Source organism: Hemitrygon akajei, chromosome 18 (genome assembly GCF_048418815.1).
Source record: "Hemitrygon akajei chromosome 18, sHemAka1.3, whole genome shotgun sequence".
Lineage (NCBI taxonomy): Eukaryota > Metazoa > Chordata > Chondrichthyes > Myliobatiformes > Dasyatidae > Hemitrygon > Hemitrygon akajei.
This window is the reverse complement of record NC_133141.1, coordinates 75,945,195-75,965,761: the sequence shown is the minus strand read 5'-3', so window position 1 is coordinate 75,965,761 and position 20,567 is coordinate 75,945,195. Positions and strand designations below refer to the sequence as shown.

The following is a 20,567-nucleotide window of genomic DNA, read 5'->3' as shown; positions in this document are numbered from 1 at the left end:
CAGAGAGGAAGAGGTGGAGAATTTCTTAAATGCAGTTATTTTAATGCTAGGAGCATTGTAAGAAAGGTGGATGAGCTTAGAGCATGGATTGATACCTGGAAATATGATGTTGTAGCTATTAGTGAAACATGGTTGCAGGAGGGGTGTGATTGGCAACTAAATATTCCTGGATTTCATTGCTTCAGGTGTGATAGAATCAGAGGGACAAGAGGGGGAGGTGTTGTGTTGCTTGTCAGAGAAAATATAACAGCTGTGCTTTGGCAGGATAGATCCGAGGGCTCATCTAGGGAGACTATTTGGATGGAATTGAGGAATGGGAAAGGTGTAGTAAAACTTATAGGGGTGTATTATAGACCACCTAATGGGGAGCGAGAATTGGAGGAGCAAATTTGCAAGGAGATAGCAGATATTTGTAGTAAGCACAGGGTTGTGATTGTGGGAGATTTTAATTTTCCACACATAGACTGGGAAGCCCATACTGTAAAAGGGTTGGGTGGTTTGGAGTTTGTAAAATGTGTGAGTTTGTAAAATTTTTGCAGCAATACATAGAGGTACCAACTAGAGAAGGGGAAGTGTTGGATCTCCTGTTAGGGAATGAGATAGGTCAGGTGACGGAGGCATGCGTTGGGGAGCACTTCGTGTCCAGTGATCACAATACCATTAGTTTCAATATAATTATGGAGAAGGATAGGACTGGACCGAGGGTTGAGATTTTTGATGGGAGAAAGGCTAACTTTGAGGAGATGCAAAAGGATTTAGAAGGAGTGGATTGGGACAATTTGTTTTATGGGAAGGATGTAATAGAGAAATGGAGGTCATTTAAAGGTGAAATTTTGGGGGTACAGAGTCTTTATGTTTCTGTTAAGGAAAGGTTCCTTAATGTTCCTTAAAGGTTCTTTATGTTCCTGAAAGGAAAGGTTAAAAGTTTAAGAGAGCCATGGCTTTCAAGGGATATAGGAAACTTGGTTCGGAAAAAGAGAGATATCTACAATAAATATAGGCAGCATGGAGTAAATGAGGTGCTCGAAGAATATAAAGAATGTAAAAAGAATCTTAAGAAAGAAATTAGAAAAGCTAAAAGAAGATACGAGGTTGCTTTGACAAGTAAGGTGAAAACAAATCCAAAGGGTTTCTACAGTTATATTAATAACAAGAGGATAGTGAGGGATAAAATTGGTCCCTTAGAGAATCAGAGTGGACAGCTATGTGTGGAACCAAAGAGATGGGGGAGATTTTGAACAATTTATTTTCTTCGGTATTCACTAAGGAGAAGGATATTGAATTGTGTAAGGTAAGGGAAGCAAGTAGGGAAGTTATGAAAACTATGGACTCCCCTGCTATAGGAAACATCCTCTCCACATCCACTCTATCTGTGTCCTCTGGTCCTAAACTCCCCAACTATAGGAAACATCCTCTCCACATCCACTCTATCTGAGTCCTCTGGTCCTAGACTCCCCAACTACAGGAAACATCCTCTCCACACTCTATCTGTGCCCTCTGGTCCTAGACTCCCTCACTATAGGAAACATCCTCTCCACATTCACTCTATCTATGTCCTCTGGTCCTAGACTAAAGTAGGGAAGTTATGGAAACTATGACGATTAAAGAGGAGGAAATACTGGCGCTTTTAAAGAATATAAAAGTGGATAAATCTCCAGGTCCTGACAGAATATTCCCTAGGACTTTGAGGGAAGTTAGTGTAGAAATAGCAGGGGCTCTTACAGAAATGCCATTAGAAACAGGGATGGTGCAGGAGGATTGGCGTATTGCTCATGTGGTTCCACTGTTTAAAAAGGGTTCTAAGAGTAAACCTAGCAATTATATGCCTCAACAACACACACAAAATGCTGGTGGAACACAGCAGGCCAGGCAGCATCTACAGGGAGAAGCGCTGTCGATGTTTCGGGCCGAGACCCTTCGTCAGGACTGTAAGTTTGACATCAGTGGTGGGTAAATTAATGGAAAGTACTCTTAGAGATAGTATATATAATTATCTGGATAGACAGGGTCTGATTAGGAACAGTCAGTATGGATTTGTGCATGGAAGGTCATGTTTGACAAATCTTATTGAATTTTTTGAAGAGGTTACTAGGAAAGTTGACGAGGGTAAAGCAGTGTTGTCTATATGGACTTCAGTAAGGCCTTTGACAAGGTTCTGCACGGAAGGTTAGTTAGGAAGGTTCAATCATTAGGTATTAATATTGAAGTAGTAAAATGGATTCAACAGTGGCTGGATGGGAGATGCCAGAGAGTAGTGGTGGATAACTGTTTGTCAGGTTGGAGGCCAATGACTAGTGGTGTGCCTCAGGGATCTGTATGGGGTCCAATGTTGTTTGTCATATACATTAATGATCTGGATGATGGGGTGGTAAAGTGGATCAGTAAGTATGCAGATGATACAAAGGTAGGTGGCATTGTGGATAATGAAGTAGGTTTTCAAAGTTTGCAGAGAGATTTAGGCCAGTTAGAAGAGTGGGCTGAAAGATGGCAGATGGAGTTTAATGCTGATAAGTGTGAGGTGCTACATTTTGGTAGGACTAATCAAAATAGGACATACATGGTAAATGGAAGAATTGAAGAATGCAGTAGAACAGAGTGACCTAGGAATAATGGTGCATAGTTCCCTGAAGGTGGAATCTCATGTGGATAGGGTGGTGAAGAAAGCTTTTGGTATGCTGGCCTTTATAAAACAGAGAATTGAGTATAGGATTAGGGATGTAATGTTAAAATTGTACAAGGCATTGGTAAGGCCAAATTTGGAATATTGTGTACAGTTCTGGTCACCGAATTATAGAAAAGATGTCAACAAAATAGAGAGAGTACAGAGAAGATTTACTAGAATGTTACCTGGGTTTAAGCACCTAAGTTACAGAGAAAGGTTGAACAAGTTAGGTCTTTATTCTTTGGAGCGTAGAAGGCTGAGGGGGGACTTGATAGAGGTATTTAAAATTATGAGGGGGATAGATAGAGTTGACGTGGATAGGCTTTTTCCATTGAGAGTAGGGGAGATTCAAACAAGAGGACATAAGTTGAGAGTTAGGGGGCAAAAGTTTAGGGGTAACGCAAGGGGGAACTTCTTTACTCAGAGTGGTAGCTGTGTGGAACAAGCTTCCAGTAGAAGTGGTAGAGGCAGGTTTGATGTTGTCAATTGGATAGGTATATGGACAGGAAAGGAATGGAGGGTTATGGGCTGAGTGCGGGTCGGTGGGACTAGGTGAGAGTAAGCATTCTGTACGGACTAGAAGGGCCGAGATGGCCTGTTTCCGTGCTGTAATTGTCATATGATGCATGGAGTTCTGCATAGGTACATTCCAATGAGACAGGGTAAGGATGGTAGGGTACAGGAACTGTGATATATAAAGGCTGTTGTAAATCTAGTCAAGAGGAAGAGTTTACGAAAGGTACAGTAAACTAGGTAATGATAGTGATCTAGAAGATTATAAGGCTAGCAGGAAGGAACTTAAAGAAATTAGGAGAGCCAGAAAGGGCCATCAGAAGGCCTTGGTGGACAGGATTAAGGAAAATCCCAAGGCATTCTACAAGTATGTGAACAGCAAGAGGATAAGACGTGAGAGAACAGGACCAATCAATTGTGACAGTGGGGAAGTGTGTATGGAACCGGAGGAGAGAGCAGAGGTAGCTAATGAGTACTTTGCTTCAGTATTCACTACGGTAAAGGATCTTGGCGATTGTAGGGATGTCTTACAACGGACTGAAAAGCTTGAGCACGTAGATAATAAGATGATGTGCTGGAGCTTTTGGAAAGCATAAAGTTGGATAAGTCACTGGGACCGGACGAGATAATCCAGGCTACTGTGGGAGGCGAGGGAGGAGATTGCTGAGACTCTGGCGATGATCTTTGCATCATCAATGGGGTCAGGAGAGGTTCCGGATGTTGTTCCATTATTCAAGAAAGGGAGTAAAGATAGCCCAGGAAATTATAGACCAGTCAGTCTTACTTCAGTGGTTGGTAAGTTGATGGAGAAGATCCTGAGAGGCAGGATTTATGAACATTTGGAGAGGCATAATATGACTAGGAATAGACAGCATGGCTTTGTGAAAGGCAAGCCATGCTTTACGAGCCTGGTTGAATTTTTTGAGGATGTGACTAAACACATTGATGAAGGTAGAGCAGTAGATGTAGTGTATATGGATTTCAGCAAGGCATTTGACAAGGTACCCCATGCAAGGCTTATTGAGAAAGTAAGGAGGCATGGGATCCAAGGGGACATTGCCTTGTGGATCCAGAACTGGCTTGCCCACAGAAGGCAAAGTGTAAACAGGTCATACTCTGCATGGAACTTGGTCACCAGTAGTGTGTCTCAGGAATCTATTCTGGGACCTCAACTCTTTGGGATCTGGATGACCTGGATGAGGAAGTGGAGGGATGGGTTGCTGATGACACAAAGGTTGGGGATGTTGTGGATAGTGTGGAGGGCTGTCAGAAGTTACAGCGGGACACTGATAGAATGCAAAACTGGGCTGAAAAGTGGCAGATGGAGTTCAACCCAGGTAAGTGTGATGTGGTTCATTCGGTAGGTCAAATATGATAACAGAATAGTGTGGAGGATCGGAGGGATCTTGCGGTCCAAGTCCATAAGACACTCAGAGCAGCTGTGCAGGTTGACTCTATGGTTAAGAAGGCATACGGTGCATTGGCCTTCATCAATCGTGGAGATTGAGTTTAGAAGCCGAGAGGTAATGTTGCAGCTCTATAAGACCCTGGTTAGACCCCACTTGGAGTACTGTGCTCAGTTCTGGTCACCTCACTGCAGGAAGGATGTGGAAACTATAGAAAGGGTGCAGAGGAGATTTACAAGGATGTTGCCTGAGTGGGGAGCATGTCTTATGAGAATAAGTGGAGTGAACTCGGTCTTTTTCCCTTGGAGCGACGATGGATGAGAGGCGACCTGATAGAGGTGTATAAGATGATGAGAGGCATTGATCGTGTGGATAGTCAGAGGCTTTTTCCCCCAGGGCTGAAATGGCCAAAATGAGAGGGCTCAGTTTTAAGGTGCTCGGAAGTAGGTACAGAGGAGATGTCAGGGGTAAGTTTTTTTTTCCCACGCAGAGAGTGGTGAATGCATGGAATGGGCTACCGGCGATGGTGGTGAAGGCGGATACGATCGGGTCTTTTAAGAGACTCATGTATACGTACATGGAACTCAGCTATGGGTAACCCTAGGTAATTTCTAAGGTAAGGACGTGTTCAGCACAGCTTTGTGGGCTGAAGGGCCTATATCATGCTGTAGGTTTTCTATGTTATGTACTGTGTGTGATATATCATCCAGAGGAATATCCAAGATATAGGAGCAGAATTAGGCCATCGAGTCTGCTCCGGCATTTTATCATGCTGATGGATTTTTCCCTCTTAGCCTCAATCTCCTGCCTTCTCCCCGTACCCCTTCATGCCCTGACTAATCAAGAATCTATCAAACTCTGCCTTAAATATACCCAATGACTTGGCCTCCACAGCCACCCTTGGCCACGAGTTCCACAGATTCACTAAGTTCTGGCTCAAGGAATTCCTCTCCATCTGTGCCCCTCTGTTCTGAGGCTGTGACCTCTGGCCCTAGTTCGGTCCACCGGTACACGTACGGGCAGACGGCATTAAAGTTCAACTCATGATGCTACCGTAGTGGGACTTACTTTGGGAGGTACGAGCAAAGATCCTAACAGTCGCTTTCTGAGAGTGGACGAGCTGATTTTTTCTTCTTCATCGCTGGTGTGATGGACGTCCTTAACAAGACTGATCTGGTGGATTGCCAACTCCTGGAGGGCCTGACGAAAAGAAGCAATGGAATTTCTGAAACAGACACAAAGCAAGTTGAAATACAGAGGGCAAAGGCAGAGAGTCGAGTAAACGGGAAGAAAGCATGCGGCTGGTACCCTCATCCTTTAAGTGTCAGAGGTCGTGAATCTAAAGCACACGCGACTGGTGAAACTTGGTCCTCTAAGTGGCAGAGGTTGTGAGGCTTACAGCTAATCCAAACACGGCCTCACACACTTAAGGACTGAAAAGACTAGATGCAGCATCTCCATCTTTTGTAACCGAGTAACTTCTAGGTCTCCAGATAAACCCTGGCTTGTTTAACTATACAGACGAATGCAGTTACTGCAAAGATTGGCGTGATTACAGCTCCTCAGGATGTCTTACAAGTTAAAAATTGCTTTTGGGTACAAGCTGTTCTGCATTTTATGCTCCCATTCTTGTATACATTACATTTGCCAGTCGCTTCCGGTTCACTGCATCTCCACCCTTACGGGTCTCATCACTAACAACAATGCACTCCAGATCCGGGTCGGTGATAGCTGGTCCATAGGGGTCTCGCAGGGAGCAGAGCTCATATTGTATGCCCGGATTTACGTCCAACAGGAACGTCCTAACCTTGTCCACACGATCTTGGTACGGCTCGATTAACTCCTTTAGATCTTTACCTGCAATAGATATTTTAAAATGTAGCGTCTGAGAACGATATTCAGGTTTAATAAATAAACACACAAACGAAGTCTGTTTTCCCAGTGAGTGGAACCCCTGAAACTGGAGGGCCGGTGGACCACTCCCCATCTGCCCTCTACCCTTTCGACCTGCTTGGGATGGGTGACCTGACCAAGACTCCAGCCAGTATCGCTCTCCGGGAGGTCACCGAGACGCAGAAGCCTCAAAACCTGACGAGGTTGTGGGCCCAAGGGACTAAGTTAAGATATCCTTGTAAATTTTCTCTGTACTCTGTCAATCTTATTTACATCTTTCGTGGGTACACAATAGACAATAGGTGCAGAAGTAGACCATTTGGCCCTTCGAGCCTGCACCGCCATTCTGAGATCATGGTTGATCATCTACTATCAATACCCGGTTCCTGCCTTGTCCCCATATCCCTTGATTCCCCTATCCATAAGACACCTATCTAGCTCCTTCTTGAAAGCATCCAGAGAATTGGCCTCCACTGCCTTCCGAGGCAGTGCATTCCAGACCCCCACAACTCTCTGGGAGAAGAAGTTTTTCCTTAACTCTGTCCTAAATGACCTACCCCTTATTCTCAAACCATGCCCTCTGGTACTGGACTCTCCCAGCATCTGAAACATATTTCCTGCCTCTATCTTGTCCAATCCCTTAATAATCTTATATGTTGCAATCAGATCCCCTCTCAATCTCCAATACTCCAAACTGCACACAATACTGCAGATTAAGCCTCACTTATAGTGCCTACAACAGGTATTCAACCCCCCCCACCCCCACCTTGGAAGTTTTCATGTTTTACAACATTGAATCACAGTGGATTTAATTTGGCTTATTTGACACTGATCAACAGAAAAAGACTTTCATGTCAAAGTGAAAACAAATTGGTCTAAATTGAATGCATAATTACTCACCCCCCCTTCAAGTCAGTATTAAGCAGGTGCACCTTTTGGCAGCAATTAAAGTCTCGAGTCTGTATGGATAGGTCTCCATCAGCTTGCCTTCATCGTCTTGCTGGAAAACAAATCTCCTCCCAAGTCGCAGTTCTCTTGCAGACTGCATCAGGTTTTCCCCGTACTTAGCTGCGTTCATTTTACCCTCTACCTTGCAGGGCCTGCCGCAACGAGGCATCCCCACGGCATGATGCAGCCACCACCATGCTTCACTGTAGGGATGGTGTGTTTTTAATGATGCGTGGTGTTCGGCTTACGTTAACAAAACATTTTGTCTGATGGCCAAAAAGCTCAGTTTGGGTTTCAGAGTCTCCCACGTACCTTCGGGCAAACCAGCTGAGATTTCATGCGAGTTTTTTTTTTCCCCCATCAGTGGAAGCACCTGAGCAACGGTTGTTGTACGCGCAGTGTCTCCCATCTCAGCCTCTGAAACTTGCAACTCCTCCAGAGTGGTCATAGGTCCTCCTGGTGGCCTCCCTCACTGGTTCCCTTCTTGCAGGGTCACTCAGTGTTTGAGGATGGCCTGCTCCAGGCAGATTTACAGCTGTGCCATATTCTTGATGATTGACTTAACTGTACTCCAAGAGATATACAGTGGCTTGGAAATTTTCCTTTATCCATCTCCTGACTTGTGCTTTTCAATAACCTTTTCACGGAGTTGCCTGGAGTGTTCTTTTGTCTTCACGGTGTAGTTTTTGCCAGAATGCTGACTCACCAGCAGTTGGACCTTCCAGATACAGGTGTATTTTTACTACAATCAACTGAAACACCTTGACTGCACACAGGTCTCCAAAATCAGATCTCTATGTAACTAATTATGTGACTTCTAAAAGCAGCTGGCTGCATGAGTGATGATTTGGCGCGTCATATTAAAGGGAGTGAACACTTATGCAATTAATTGTTTTGTCTTTTACATTTGTAATTAATCTAGATCACTTTGTAGAGATCTGTTTTCGCTTTGACACAAAACTGTCTTCGTCTGTAGACCAGTGTCAAAAAAGCCAAATTAAATCCGCTGTGATTCAATGCTGTAAAACAACAAAACATGAAAAACTTCCGGAGGGGATGGGGGGGGGGGGGGTGAATACTTTTTATAGGCACTGTATGTATAGAGTACACAGAACAACTAAATTAAATGCAAAAACAGAAATAAAAAAAGTAATGAGGTCGTGTTCATGGGTTCAATGTCCATTTAGGAATCGGATGGCAGAGAAGAAGCTGTTCCTGAATCGCTGAGTGTGTGCCTTCAGGCTCCTGTACCTCCTCCCTGATGGCAGAGGGGAAGAAGCTGTTCCTGAATCGCTGAGTGTGTGTCTTCAGGCTCCTGTACCTCCTCCCTGATGGCAGAGGGGAAGAAGCTGTTCCTGAATCATTGAGTGTGAGCCATCAGGCTCCTGTACCTCCTCCCTGATGGCAGAGGGGAAGAAGCTGTTCCTGAATCATTGAGTGTGTGTCTTCAGGCTCCTGTACCTCCAGCGTAATAGAGCTTTGACCAGCGGCCAAAAGGAGAGGAGGGGGCTTCAATCGGGCCCACAGCCCGAGGAGAAAAGGCAGAAGCGGTTTCTGGCAGCGTAATAGAGCTTTGACCAGCGGCCAAAAGGAGAGGAGGGGGCTTCAATCGGGCCCACAGCCCGAGGAGAAAAGGCAGAAGCGGTTTCTGGCAGCGTAACAGGGCTTTGACCAGCGGCCAACAGGAGAGGAGGGGGGCGTCAATCGGGCCCACAGCCCAAGGAGAAAAGGCAGAAGCGGTTTCTGGCAGCGTAACAGAGCTTTGACCAGCGGCCAACAGGAGAGGAGGGGGCTTCAATCGGGCCCACAGCCCGAGGAGAAAAGGCAGAAGCGGTTTCTGGCAGCGTAACAGAGCTTTGACCAGTGGCCAGCGGGTGTCTGTGATTGAAAGCACAGTGGACAGAGTCAGAGTGGTGATCTTAAAGCTTTAGCTCTCTGATGCTTCAGAGAAGAGCGGCTTCACTCAGAGAAAGCAGAGCGCAAACTCCTTTCCTTCTCTTCCTCGAATCTGCTCCAGCTGGGACAGTGGAGATGTCAGGCAGGATGCAATGTCAGCAGAGATGAATGCCTCCCTGGCGGGATGTGGGAAGGCAGGGAGAAGTCCAGTGTCCCTGACGGCTACAACTACGGGAAGTGCATCCGGCTGCAGCTTCTAACAATCTGCATTCCGGAGCTGGAGCCGGAACTGGATGAACTCCGGATCGTTCGGGAGGCTGAGGGGGTGATAGAGAGAGGTAGTTACACCCAAGGGCAGGACACAGGAAACTGGGTGACAGTCAGGAAGGAGAAAGGGATTAAGGAGCCAGTGCACAGTATCCCTGTGGCCGCCCCCCTAAACGACAGGTATATCACTTTGGATACTGTCAGGGGTAATGACCCAAGTCACAGTGGTCATGTCTCTGGCACTGTCTGCCTCTGTGACTCAGAAGGGAAGGGGGAGAAGAGGCACAATGTGGTGATAGTGGACTCGTTTAGTTAGAGGAACAGAAAGGGGGTTCTGTGGGTGAGAATGAGATTCCCGGATGGTTTGTTGCCTCCCGGGTACCAGAGTCCGGGATATCTTGGATCGAGTCCTCAGCATTAACTGGGAGGGTGAAGTCGTGGTCCACGTAGGTACCAATGACACGGGTAGGATGAGTGAAGAGGTTCTGCATGGGGAGGTCGGGGAGTTGCGTGTGAAGTTAAAGGACAGGACTTCCAGGGTTGTGATCTCAGGACTGCTACCCATGCCATGTGCTAGTGAAACCAGAACTAGGAAGATTATAAATTTTAATACGTGGCGAAGGAGTTTGTGTAGGAGGCAGTGCATAAGGAACTGGCCTCTTCAGTGAGCTCTCTTCCGGGGAAGGTGGGGCGTGTACGGAAGGGACAGATTGCACCTGAACTGGAGTGGGATTAACATCCTAGCAGGATGCTTGCTAATGCTACAGTGAAGCTTGAACTGGAGTTGCAGGGGGATGGAACCAGAGAATAGAACAGAGGTTATGGAGGCAGATGTTGGTAAGACTTCAGACAAAGTTAGGAATAAAAAAGCTGAGCATGGTGTGACAAAATTGAAACGGGTGAACACGGGACAGAAGGTGTTGTATTAGAATGTGCGCAGTATACGGAATAAGGTAGATGAACTGGCAGCACAGTTGCAGATTGGCAGGCATAAGGTTGTAGGCATCACTGAACCATGGCTGGGATTATAGCCGGGAGCTTAACGTCTAAGGACATGCATTGTATCGAAGGGATAAGGCAGGAAGCAGAGGGGGTGGCGTGGTTCTGTTGGTAAAAAAATTGAAATCAAATCATTGGAAAGAGGTGTCATTGCATCAGAAAGCTTTTAATCATTGTGGACAGAGCTAAAGAACTGAAAGGGTAAAAATACCCTGATGGGAGTTACTAAACAGTAGTTAAGGACGTGGTCCACAAATTACAATGGGAGATGGAAAATGCAATGCATGTCAAAAGGGCAAAGTTACAATAGGCATGGGGGGGGGGGTTCAATATGCAGGTAGATTGGGGAAAATCAGGTTGGTGTGGGATTCTAGGAGGGAGAATTTATAGAATGCCTGTGAGATGGATTTTTTTAGAGCAACATGTGATTGACTAACTTGAGGATCATCTATTCTGGACTGGGTGCTGTGCAATGAACCGGAATTGATTAGAGAGCTTAGGGCATATATGTCAAACTCAAGGCCCGCGGGCCAAATCCAGCCCGCGGTGGAATTATCTTTGGCCCGCGAGATAATATCTAATTACTATTAAAGCTGGCCCCAGTAATCAAAGCGCCTATGGCGTATGATATGGCTAATGCTGAGTTTATTCAGGTACCAGGTTTTCAGGGTTTTTAGTGTTTATTCGGCAGTCTTCTTCATAAGAAACGGAATTTGTAAAGTGCAACACTTTGTAGTTATAGCAGAGACTGAGACACATGAGAGCAGGCTGAAAAAACGGAGGCAACGAAAGCTGCGTTCGCACGCGTCCGACTGATCCGGCCCGCATGAAGCTGCATTTTGCTCAATCCGGCCCGTGACCTAAAATGAGTTTGACACCCCTGGCTTAGGGTAAAAGAGCCCCAAGGAGAAAGTGATTATAATATTATCCAATTCACCCTGAAATCTGAGAGGGAGAAGCTACAGTCAGATGTGTCAGAATGACAGAGGCATGAGAGAGGAGCTGGCCAGAATTGATTGGAAAAGATCACTGGCAGAGCAGCAATGGCTGGAATTTGCAAGGGACAGGATACGTACAAACCAAAGTGCAAGAAGTATTCTAAGGAAAGATGACATAACTGTGGCTAACAAGGGAAGTCAAAGCCAACATAAAAGCCAAAGAGAGGGCATATAAGAGAGCAAACATTAGTGGGAAATTAGAGGATCGGGAAGCTTTTAAAAACCAACAAAAGGCAACTAAAAAAGTAATTGAGAAGGTAAAGATAAAATACAGAAGTAAGCTGGCCGATAATATTAAAGAGGATACCAAAAGTATCTTCAGATACATAAAGTGTAAAAAAAAAGAGGAGAGAGTGGTTGTCAGACTGCTGGAAATGATGCTGGAGAGGTAGTAATGGAGGGAACAAGGAAATGGCGGATAAACATATTTTACATCAGTCTTCACTGTGGAAGATACTAACAGTTCCAGGTATCATGAAGTGTGTGAGGTTATCATTACTGGAGAGAAGGTTCTTGTTTGAAAGGTTTGAAGGTGGATAAGTCACCTGGACCAGATGGTGTACGCCCCAGAGCTGTGAAAGAAACGGCTGGAGATCATGGAGGCATTAGTAACGATCTTTTCAAGAATCACTGATTCTGGAATGGGTCTGGAAGACTGGAAAATTGAAAATGTCACTCCACGCTTCAAGAAGGGAGAGAGGCAGAAGGAAGGAAACTATAGGCCTGTCTGACCTCAGTGGTTGGGAAGATGCTGGGAGTCGATTGTTAAGGATGTGGTTTTGGGGTACTTGCAGACACATGATGAAGCACGCCATGGTTTCCTCAAGGGAAAATCTTGCCTGACAAATCTGTCAGAATTCTTTGAGGACATAGCAAGCTGGATAGACGGAGGAGAATCAGTTAATGCTGCGTACTTGGATTTTCAGAAGGCTTTGACAAGGTGCCACACGAGGCTACTTAAGAAGCTACGATGCCATGGTATTACAGAAGAGAGTCTAGCATAGATAAAGCAGTGACTGATTGGCAGTGGCTAAGAGTGGGAATAAAGGGAGCCTTTCCTGGCTGGTTGCCGGTGACTAGTGGTGTTCCACGGGAGTCTGTGTTGGGATCCATTCTTCTTATGTTATAGTCAATGATTTGGATGATGAAATTGATGGCTTTGTTGCAAAGCTTGCAGATGATATCGAGATAGGTGGAGGGTTAATTTGCAGGCTGAGTCAGTGGTGAGGAAGGCAAATGTGATGTTGGCATTCTTTTCAAGAAGACTAGAATATAAAAGCAAGGATGTAACTTTATAAAGCACTGATGAGTATTGTGATCACTTGGAGTATTGTGATCAGCTTTGGGCCCCTTATCTTAGAAAGGTTGCGCTGAAACTGGAGAGGGTTCAAAACAGGTTTACGAAAATTATTCCAGGATTGAACGGCTTGTCACATGAAGAGCGTTTGACGGCTCTGGGCCTGTATTCACTGAAATTCAGAAGACTGAGGGGTGATCTAATTGAAACCTATCGAATGGTGAAAGGCCTTGATAGAGTGGATGTGGAGAGGATGTTTCCCATGGTGGGGGAGTCTAGGACCAGAGGACACGGATAGAGTGGATGTGGAGAGGATGTTTCCCATAGTGGGGGAGTCTAGGACCAGAGGACACAGATGGAGTGGATGTGGAGAGGATGTTTCCTATAGTGGGGGAGTCTAGGACCAGAGGACACAGATAGAGTGGATGTGGAGAGGATGTTTCCCATAGTGGGGGAGTCTAGGACCAGAGGACACAGATAGAGTGGATGTGGAGAGGATGTTTCCCATAGTGGGGGAGTCTAGGACCAGAGGACACAGATGGAGTGGATGTGGAGAGGATGTTTCCTATAGTGGGGGAGTCTAGGACCAGAGGACACAGATGGAGTGGATGTGGAGAGGATGTTTCCTATAGTGGGGGAGTCTAGGACCAGAGGACACAGATGGAGTGGATGTGGAGAGGATGTTTCCCATAGTGGGGGAGTCTAGGACCAGAGGACACAGATAGAGTGGATGTGGAGAGGTTGTTTCCCATGGTGGGAGAGTCTAAGACCAGAGGACACAGTCTCAGAATAGACAGGCGTCCTTTTAGAATGGAGATGAGGAGAAATTTCTTTAGCCAGAGAGTGGCGAATTGGTAGAATTCTGTACCACCGGCGGCCGTGGAGGCCAAGTCTTTACGTATATTTAAGTCGGAGTTTGATAGATTCTTGAATGGGCAGGGCATGAAGGGATACAGGGAGAAGGCAGGAGACTGAGGCTGAGAGAAAAATTGGACCAGCCACGATGAAATGGTGGAGCGGACTTGATTTATACTCCGATATCTTATGGTCAAATCTCCTCAAACTTTAATGAAGTATAGCCACTGTTGTGTCTTCTTTGTATCGATGTTGGGTCCAGGATAAATCCCGAGATATTGACACCCAGGAACATGAAATCGCTCACTCTTTCCACTTCGGATCCCTCTACGAGTACCCTAACCCCCATCCCTCCTGAAGTCCACACTCAGCACTTTGGCCTTGCTGACGCTGAGTGCAAAGTTGCTGCTGCCATGCCGCTCAACCAGCTGATCCGTCTCGCTCCTGTACGCCCTCTCGCCACACAAACTCACACAGCCCATGACCTGGTACCAAACTGGCAATTGGATACACAAGGTCGGCATCCCTTCATTCTCAACACATTCACCTGTCCGTCCGAGACACTCTTCATGCCTCTGTCGCACCTGCCACCCACAACCAGCCCTAGCAGTGCGTTCCAGCACTCCGTGTGAACGGAGCACACGTGTGAAGCCCCTCTCCTCTTGCGTTAGGCATTTCAATCCTGGGAAAGATAAAGGAAAAAGATACACAAGGCCCACCACAGCTCGTGTCAGATTATCCACAACTACTATGTTATGTCTTTCCTGATTGTTCTGTTTCTAATTACTGGATCTTGCAGTTGATGGCTCATTCTTGCATTGCTTTCGTCATCAGGGTGGCCATTTTATATCATTTGAGAAGCATGTGTTAGAAGTCGGAGGAGTTTCAATCAGTATTTGAATCTGCTTTTCGTTGGAGAGCCGGGAAGTACTGCCTTTTTACATCAGCTCCTTGTGTACTGCAACACATTGGCGAATAATAAAACCACTTTCAAACTGCAGCTATGTGTCCAGCTTAAGAAAAAGGGTAAAACTCCCGAGCGAAGGCAGAATAAACTGCGTGCTCTAAACTCCAACGGCGAACGCAGACACCCAATGAAGTTCTTACAGAAACTTGACTCAGGACCTAGGATGCTCAGGGGAGGGGAACACCACAACATTAATTCTCTAATTCTTCACAAACATGGTTTGTGTAACTGGAGAAAGGTAGATATTATACTCTTATTCAAAGGGGGAGACCAAGACAAACCTGGCACCACGCAGTTAGCCTCGGTAAGAGATGAACTCTTCTGACACAATGGAAAGGCCATGTTTAATTAATTAATTTGTTGGTCTTAATTTTGTTTCTGATTTATATGAGATACAGCGTGGAACAGGACCTGCCGGCCCTTTGAGCACCCCGGTGATTTAATCTGAGCCTAATCACGGGACAATTTACCGATCGGCACGCCTTCGGACTGGTACAGAGAACCAGAGCACCCGGAGAGAACGTGCAAACTCCTCACAGGCAGCAGCGGGAATCGAACCTGGGTCGCCGGCACTGCAAAGTGCTGGGCTAACTGCTACGCTCCATCCGGGAAGAAGTGGAGAGCATCATCAGTAGAAGGATATGACGAAAATACAAAGATCTACGAGGACCGAACCTGGACCCAACATATCGATGCAGCCATAAAGGTGGCAAGGCTGCATTTCACTAGGAGTCTGAGGAGATTTGGTTTGTCAAATAAAACATTCAAACTTCTACAAAAGTACTGTGGAGAGCATTCTGGTATGGGGTGGGGGTGGGTGTTACCACACAGGGTAGAAGCAAGCTGCAGAGAGATGTTCCATCATGGGCACTGGCCTCCCCAGCATCCAGGACGTCATCACACGGCGATGCTCCAAAATGGCGGCATCCATCATTAAGGACCCCATCAACCAGGACATATCCTCCACTCACTGCTGCCAGGAGCCTGAAGGCACATACTCAACGATTCAGGAACAGCTTCTTCCCCTCTGCCATCAGGGAGGAGGTACAGGAGCCTGAAGACACACACTCAGCGATTCAGGAACAGCTTCTTCCCCTCTGCCATCAGGGAGGAGGTACAGGAGCCTGAAGACACACACTCAACGATTCAGAAACAGCTCCTTCCCCTCTGCCATCAGGGAGGAGGTACAGGAGCCTGAAGACACACACTCAACGATTCAGGAACAGCTTCTTCCCCTCTGCCATCAGGGAGGTGGTACAGGAGCCTGAAGACACACACTCAACGATTCAGGAACAGCTCCTTCCCCTCTGCCATCAGGGAGGAGGTACAGGAGCCTGAAGGCACACACTCAGCGATTCAGGAACAGCTCCTTCCCCTCTGCCATCAGGGAGGAGGTACAGGAGCCTGAAGGCACACACTCAGCGATTCAGGAACAGCTTCTTCCCCTCTGCCATCAGGGAGGAGGTACAGGAGCCTGAAGACACACACTCAGCGATTCAGGAACAGCTTCTTCCCCTCCGCCATCAGGGAGGGGGTACAGGAGCCTGAAGACACACACTCAGCGATTCAGGAACAGCTTCTTCCCCTCTGCCATCAGGGAGGAGGTACAGGAGCCTGAAGACACACACTCAGCGATTCAGGAACAGCTTCTTCCCCTCCGCCATCAGGGAGGGGGTACAGGAGCCTGAAGACACACACTCAGCGATTCAGGAACAGCTTCTTCCCCTCTGCCATTAGGGAGGAGGTACAGGAGCCTGAAGACACACACTCAGCGATTCAGGAACAGCTTCTTCCCCTCCGCCATCAGGGAGGGGGTACAGGAGCCTGAAGACACACACTCAGCGATTCAGGAACAGCTTCTTCCCCTCCGCCATCAGGGAGGGGGTACAGGAGCCTGAAGACACACACTCAGCGATTCAGGAACAGCTTCTTCCCCTCCGCCATCAGGGAGGGGGTACAGGAGCCTGAAGACACACACTCAGCGATTCAGGAACAGCTTCTTCCCCTCTGCCATCAGGGAGGAGGTACAGGAGCCTGAAGATACACACTCAGCGATTCAGGAACAGCTTCTTCCCCTCTGCCATCCGATTTATGAATGGACATTGAACCCATGAACACTTCCTCAGTACATTTTTTCTTTTTTTTTTGCTCAAATTTCCCAAATTAACTAATTAATATACATATATTCACTGTAATTCACAGTTTCCTTTTACTCTCTATTATCACGTATTGCTGCTGCAAGGTTCACGACAAACTTCACGACATTACACCAGATTGTGATTAGACTATTGACATCGTCCCCACCAACAGGATACCTGGTAAACCCACACAGTTTAACAAAGGGTCAGACAACACTGAGTGCACGTTAACACTCACCGTTGAGTAATTCTCTATCCGCCACTCCAATTAACAAACGCTTTCTCGCCAGAAGACACGATACACTGAGGAGGATCTTGTGAGCAGAGTGGAGCCTGTCAAAAGTGCCTCCAAGTACAACGTCACTGTAAGGTGGCAAACCTTCACTCAGACCTGAATCGCTCACGTCGGGGCGGGAATTCTCCGCATCGTCACCCCCAGACGGCAAAAATATGGACTGCAGGTTGGGTCTGCAGGTGTAGCAGCCAAGAATATACTTTTCCAGACACTGTGTAACTAGACCAGACTGATCCAAGTCTGTGATACAATAGTCTGTGAGGACCACCTCCGGCGGTTCGGACAACGTCTGTACCGATGAAAAGGGTTGCGGAGTCGAGCAGTGATTTTTAACGTTTGAAAGAATGACTCTGACATCCAGGCAACTGCAAACGCTTAAACTTTTCGCATACAGATGAGCCAGTATCTGAGACACTTCCTGGTTCGCCGGAATGTAAGTCGGGGTAGGCGGAACACAATTGTCCGTCAGTCCCAAACCGGGGTGCAAGTGAACATAGAGTACCTTCTCCACGATTTTAGCGGCTGCTGCCAGGGCTGGAGCAAGGCGTGATGGAATAAGGCGGAGAGAGGACGTTAAAACCAGTATTCCTGTCCGAAACATCGCCATCAGATCCGGCTGATACCTGGAAGGCGATGATAAGATTATGATTACTTTGCAATTCGAAAAGTTTCCTTTTTAATTCCTTCTTACGGCATGCGTAACGAGCAAAGACAGCTTTTTGTTCTTTCGCAACAACCATCAGTAGTGTTGGCCTGTATTGTTCTGTGGGTATGCGTGGGCTGTGTGTGTAGTGCACGTCACAGAGAAGTACAGCAAAGAGACCATCTTGTCCATGCCAGAGCCATTTAATCTGCTCACTCCCATCGACCTGCACCGGGACCATAGACCTCCATACCCCTACCATCCATGGACCTCTCCAAACCGCTTAAACATTGAAATCAAGGTTGCATGCATCACTTACGCTGTCAGCTCACAACCCTCTGAATGAAGAGGTTTCCCCTCATGTTCCCTTAAACGTTTCACCTTTCACCCTTAGCCCATGACCTTCAGTTGTAGTCCCAGCAGAAAAAGCCTGCTCGCATTTGCCCCCATAAGTGTGTGTGTGTTGTGTTATACATACATACAACACACACACACACACACACAAAATAACACGTAGACAACACACTCACACCAAGACATACTAGATAATGTCTGTGCTCGTCCAAGAATCACTGCTGTCCCCAGCCGACTCACTCCAAGGAAACCAAACTCAGCCTCTCTAGTCTCTGCTTATAACGGGAGTGTCCTTTCCCAGGCGAGCTCTGCAGTCCCCCCCCCCCCCCCCCCCGGTAGAAGGCGAAGGGGACAACGGGCAACCCCCCCACCAACCCAGGCAAATTCCTGGTGAATTTCTTTTGTGAGATCTCAGATGCAATTATATCCTTTTTCCGATGCAGCAACATAAACCCAACAGAGTCCTCCAGCAGGACCTGCGAAAGTTTTACAAAGTTGGGCCACGATGAAAGAAAAAGTATGCAGATTTTGGACTGGGAAGGGAGAGAGAAAATGCTGGGACACTCAGCTACCAGACAGTGCCTGTGGAAACAGAAGCGGTTAACAATTCAGATCTGGGTCTCTCAAGCAGGCTTTCAACCCGTGTTGCTCCTTGCGCGACTACACCAGGGATCCCCAGCCACCTGTCATGGCATATCGTAAATGTCCTGAATCTATCTGCCTCTACTGCTAGAATGTTCCTGTGCCCATTACTCTTCAGTGAAAAAAACCTGCCTCTGACTCTCCCTGGGACCTTCCTCTGAGATCCCCCCAAAAGCTTCTTCCCCTCAGCTCACAGCCCACTTTCCGCTAACCCCGGACCCTTGTCTGTCTCACGACCCGACACCCAAATCATCTTGCCCACCGCAGCACCCCGCTACCCCCCCAGCCCCTCGCTTCTCCCCACACCGCGGTACCCAGACTCCCGAATCATCGCCCTGCATATTCCCTCTCATCTGCTTCCTCTCTCACAGCTCCCACCCCCGGCTACCGACAGCCTATCGCCCAGTATCAACAGAGATCCTCACCACCCAGGCCACGCTCTTTTCTCAAAGCGACGCAGGAGCCTCAGGAGTCGCACCACCAGGTTCAGGAACAGTTACAACCCCTCAACCACCAGGCTCTTGAACCAAAGAGGGTAACCACAGCCATCGATTGTGATGCTCTTACAGCCAATGATTTCACTTTGAGGACTCCCTATCTTGTTATTTTGCGTTCCCGTTATTCATTGCGACTGGTTTATATTTGCATTTGCACAGTTTGTTGCCCTCTGCACTCTGGCTGATCGCTCACTGATCCCATCCCATGGATTTGCTGAGTTTGCCCGCAGGAAAAGGAATCTCGGGTTTGCATGTGGTGACTCTGACGATAAACTTACGTTCAACACCGCGAGTCCCCGCTGCCTTGACTCACCTGGCCCTCCCCGCACCCACCCCCAGACCCTCGCCCTCCCCGCACCCACCCCCAGACCCTCGCCCACCCCAATACCCCGACTCTAAGACCCTCGCCCACCCCAATACCCCGACTCCCAGACCCTCGCCCACCCCAATAACCGACTCCCAGACCCTCGCCCACCCCAATACCCCGACTCCCAGACCCTCGCCCACCCCAATACCCCGACTCCCAGACCCTCGCCCATCCCAATACCCCGACTCCCAGATCATTTCACCCACCCCCGAGACCTCGGTTCGCCAGACTCCTCCCTGCTCCTTCCGGGACCCGGAGTCACCGGCTCGGTTCCGAAGTCCAACCCCGCTCCCCCCGGGTTCGGAGACACCGACACAGAGCAGGAACCGTACCCCGGCCTGGCTGCGGCGGCTCCTCGTCACTTCCGGGGTGGGGAGGAGGTCCCGCGGGCCAGGGGGAGGGGCAGCCGCTGCTCTGATTGGTTGGACGGTGCGGCGGGGCGGGGGCACCTCGTGGATTGGCAGCAGGCGTTAGTCGTCACTTCCGGCGCGGAGCGCTGGTTGTCGGGCAGGGGGGAGGTGTCGCTCGCCCAGTTTACTGAGATACTTTGTCATTCAATCCGCTCTTTGCTGCTCTGACACTTCAGATGTCTTCCGGAGAACTTCCCCGCCAAATAAAAGTAGACGGAGATGCTGCACGACACTGACCTGGTCGGAGTCCGGTTTGTTATGTGACCTGCCCGGTCCACACGGATCTCCCACCTGGTACAAGCGCAAGTGCTACACCTGTCCCTACACCTGTCTCCTCTCTTACCACCATTCGGGGCCCCGAGCAGTCCTTCCAGGTGAGGCAACACTTCACTGGTGAGTCTGTCGGGGTCATCCGGTGCTCCCGGTGCGACCTCCTCTGCATCGGCAAGACCCAATGCAGATTGGAGGCCGCTTCGTCCAGGATCTCCTGGTTGCCACTCACTTCAACTCTGCTTCACAT

The 20,567-nt window shown here is 47.9% G+C and overlaps 1 protein-coding gene across 3 annotated transcripts in view; it reads right to left on the bottom strand.

Moving 5' to 3' along the window:
• The window catches only part of coasy (CoA synthase), a 55,127-nt gene extending 35,122 nt beyond the window's left edge, over positions 1-20,005 (bottom strand). For 2 of the 3 annotated variants that reach the window (XR_012102076.1, XM_073071829.1), the window contains exons 1-4: positions 19,844-19,974; positions 17,078-17,757; positions 6,224-6,438; positions 5,650-5,781 (exon numbers count right to left, since the gene is read on the bottom strand). Coding sequence is in view for 2 of the 3 variants with exons in the window: in XM_073071829.1 (XP_072927930.1) it covers positions 5,650-5,781; positions 6,224-6,438; positions 17,078-17,741 (1,011 nt within the window). In the remaining variant the exon portion in view is untranslated. Of the gene's footprint in view, positions 1-5,649; positions 5,782-6,223; positions 6,439-17,077; positions 17,758-19,843 lie in introns of all 3 variants that reach the window. The other variant, XM_073071830.1, reaches the window with a different exon arrangement.
• Between the last annotated feature and the right edge of the window lie 562 nt (positions 20,006-20,567).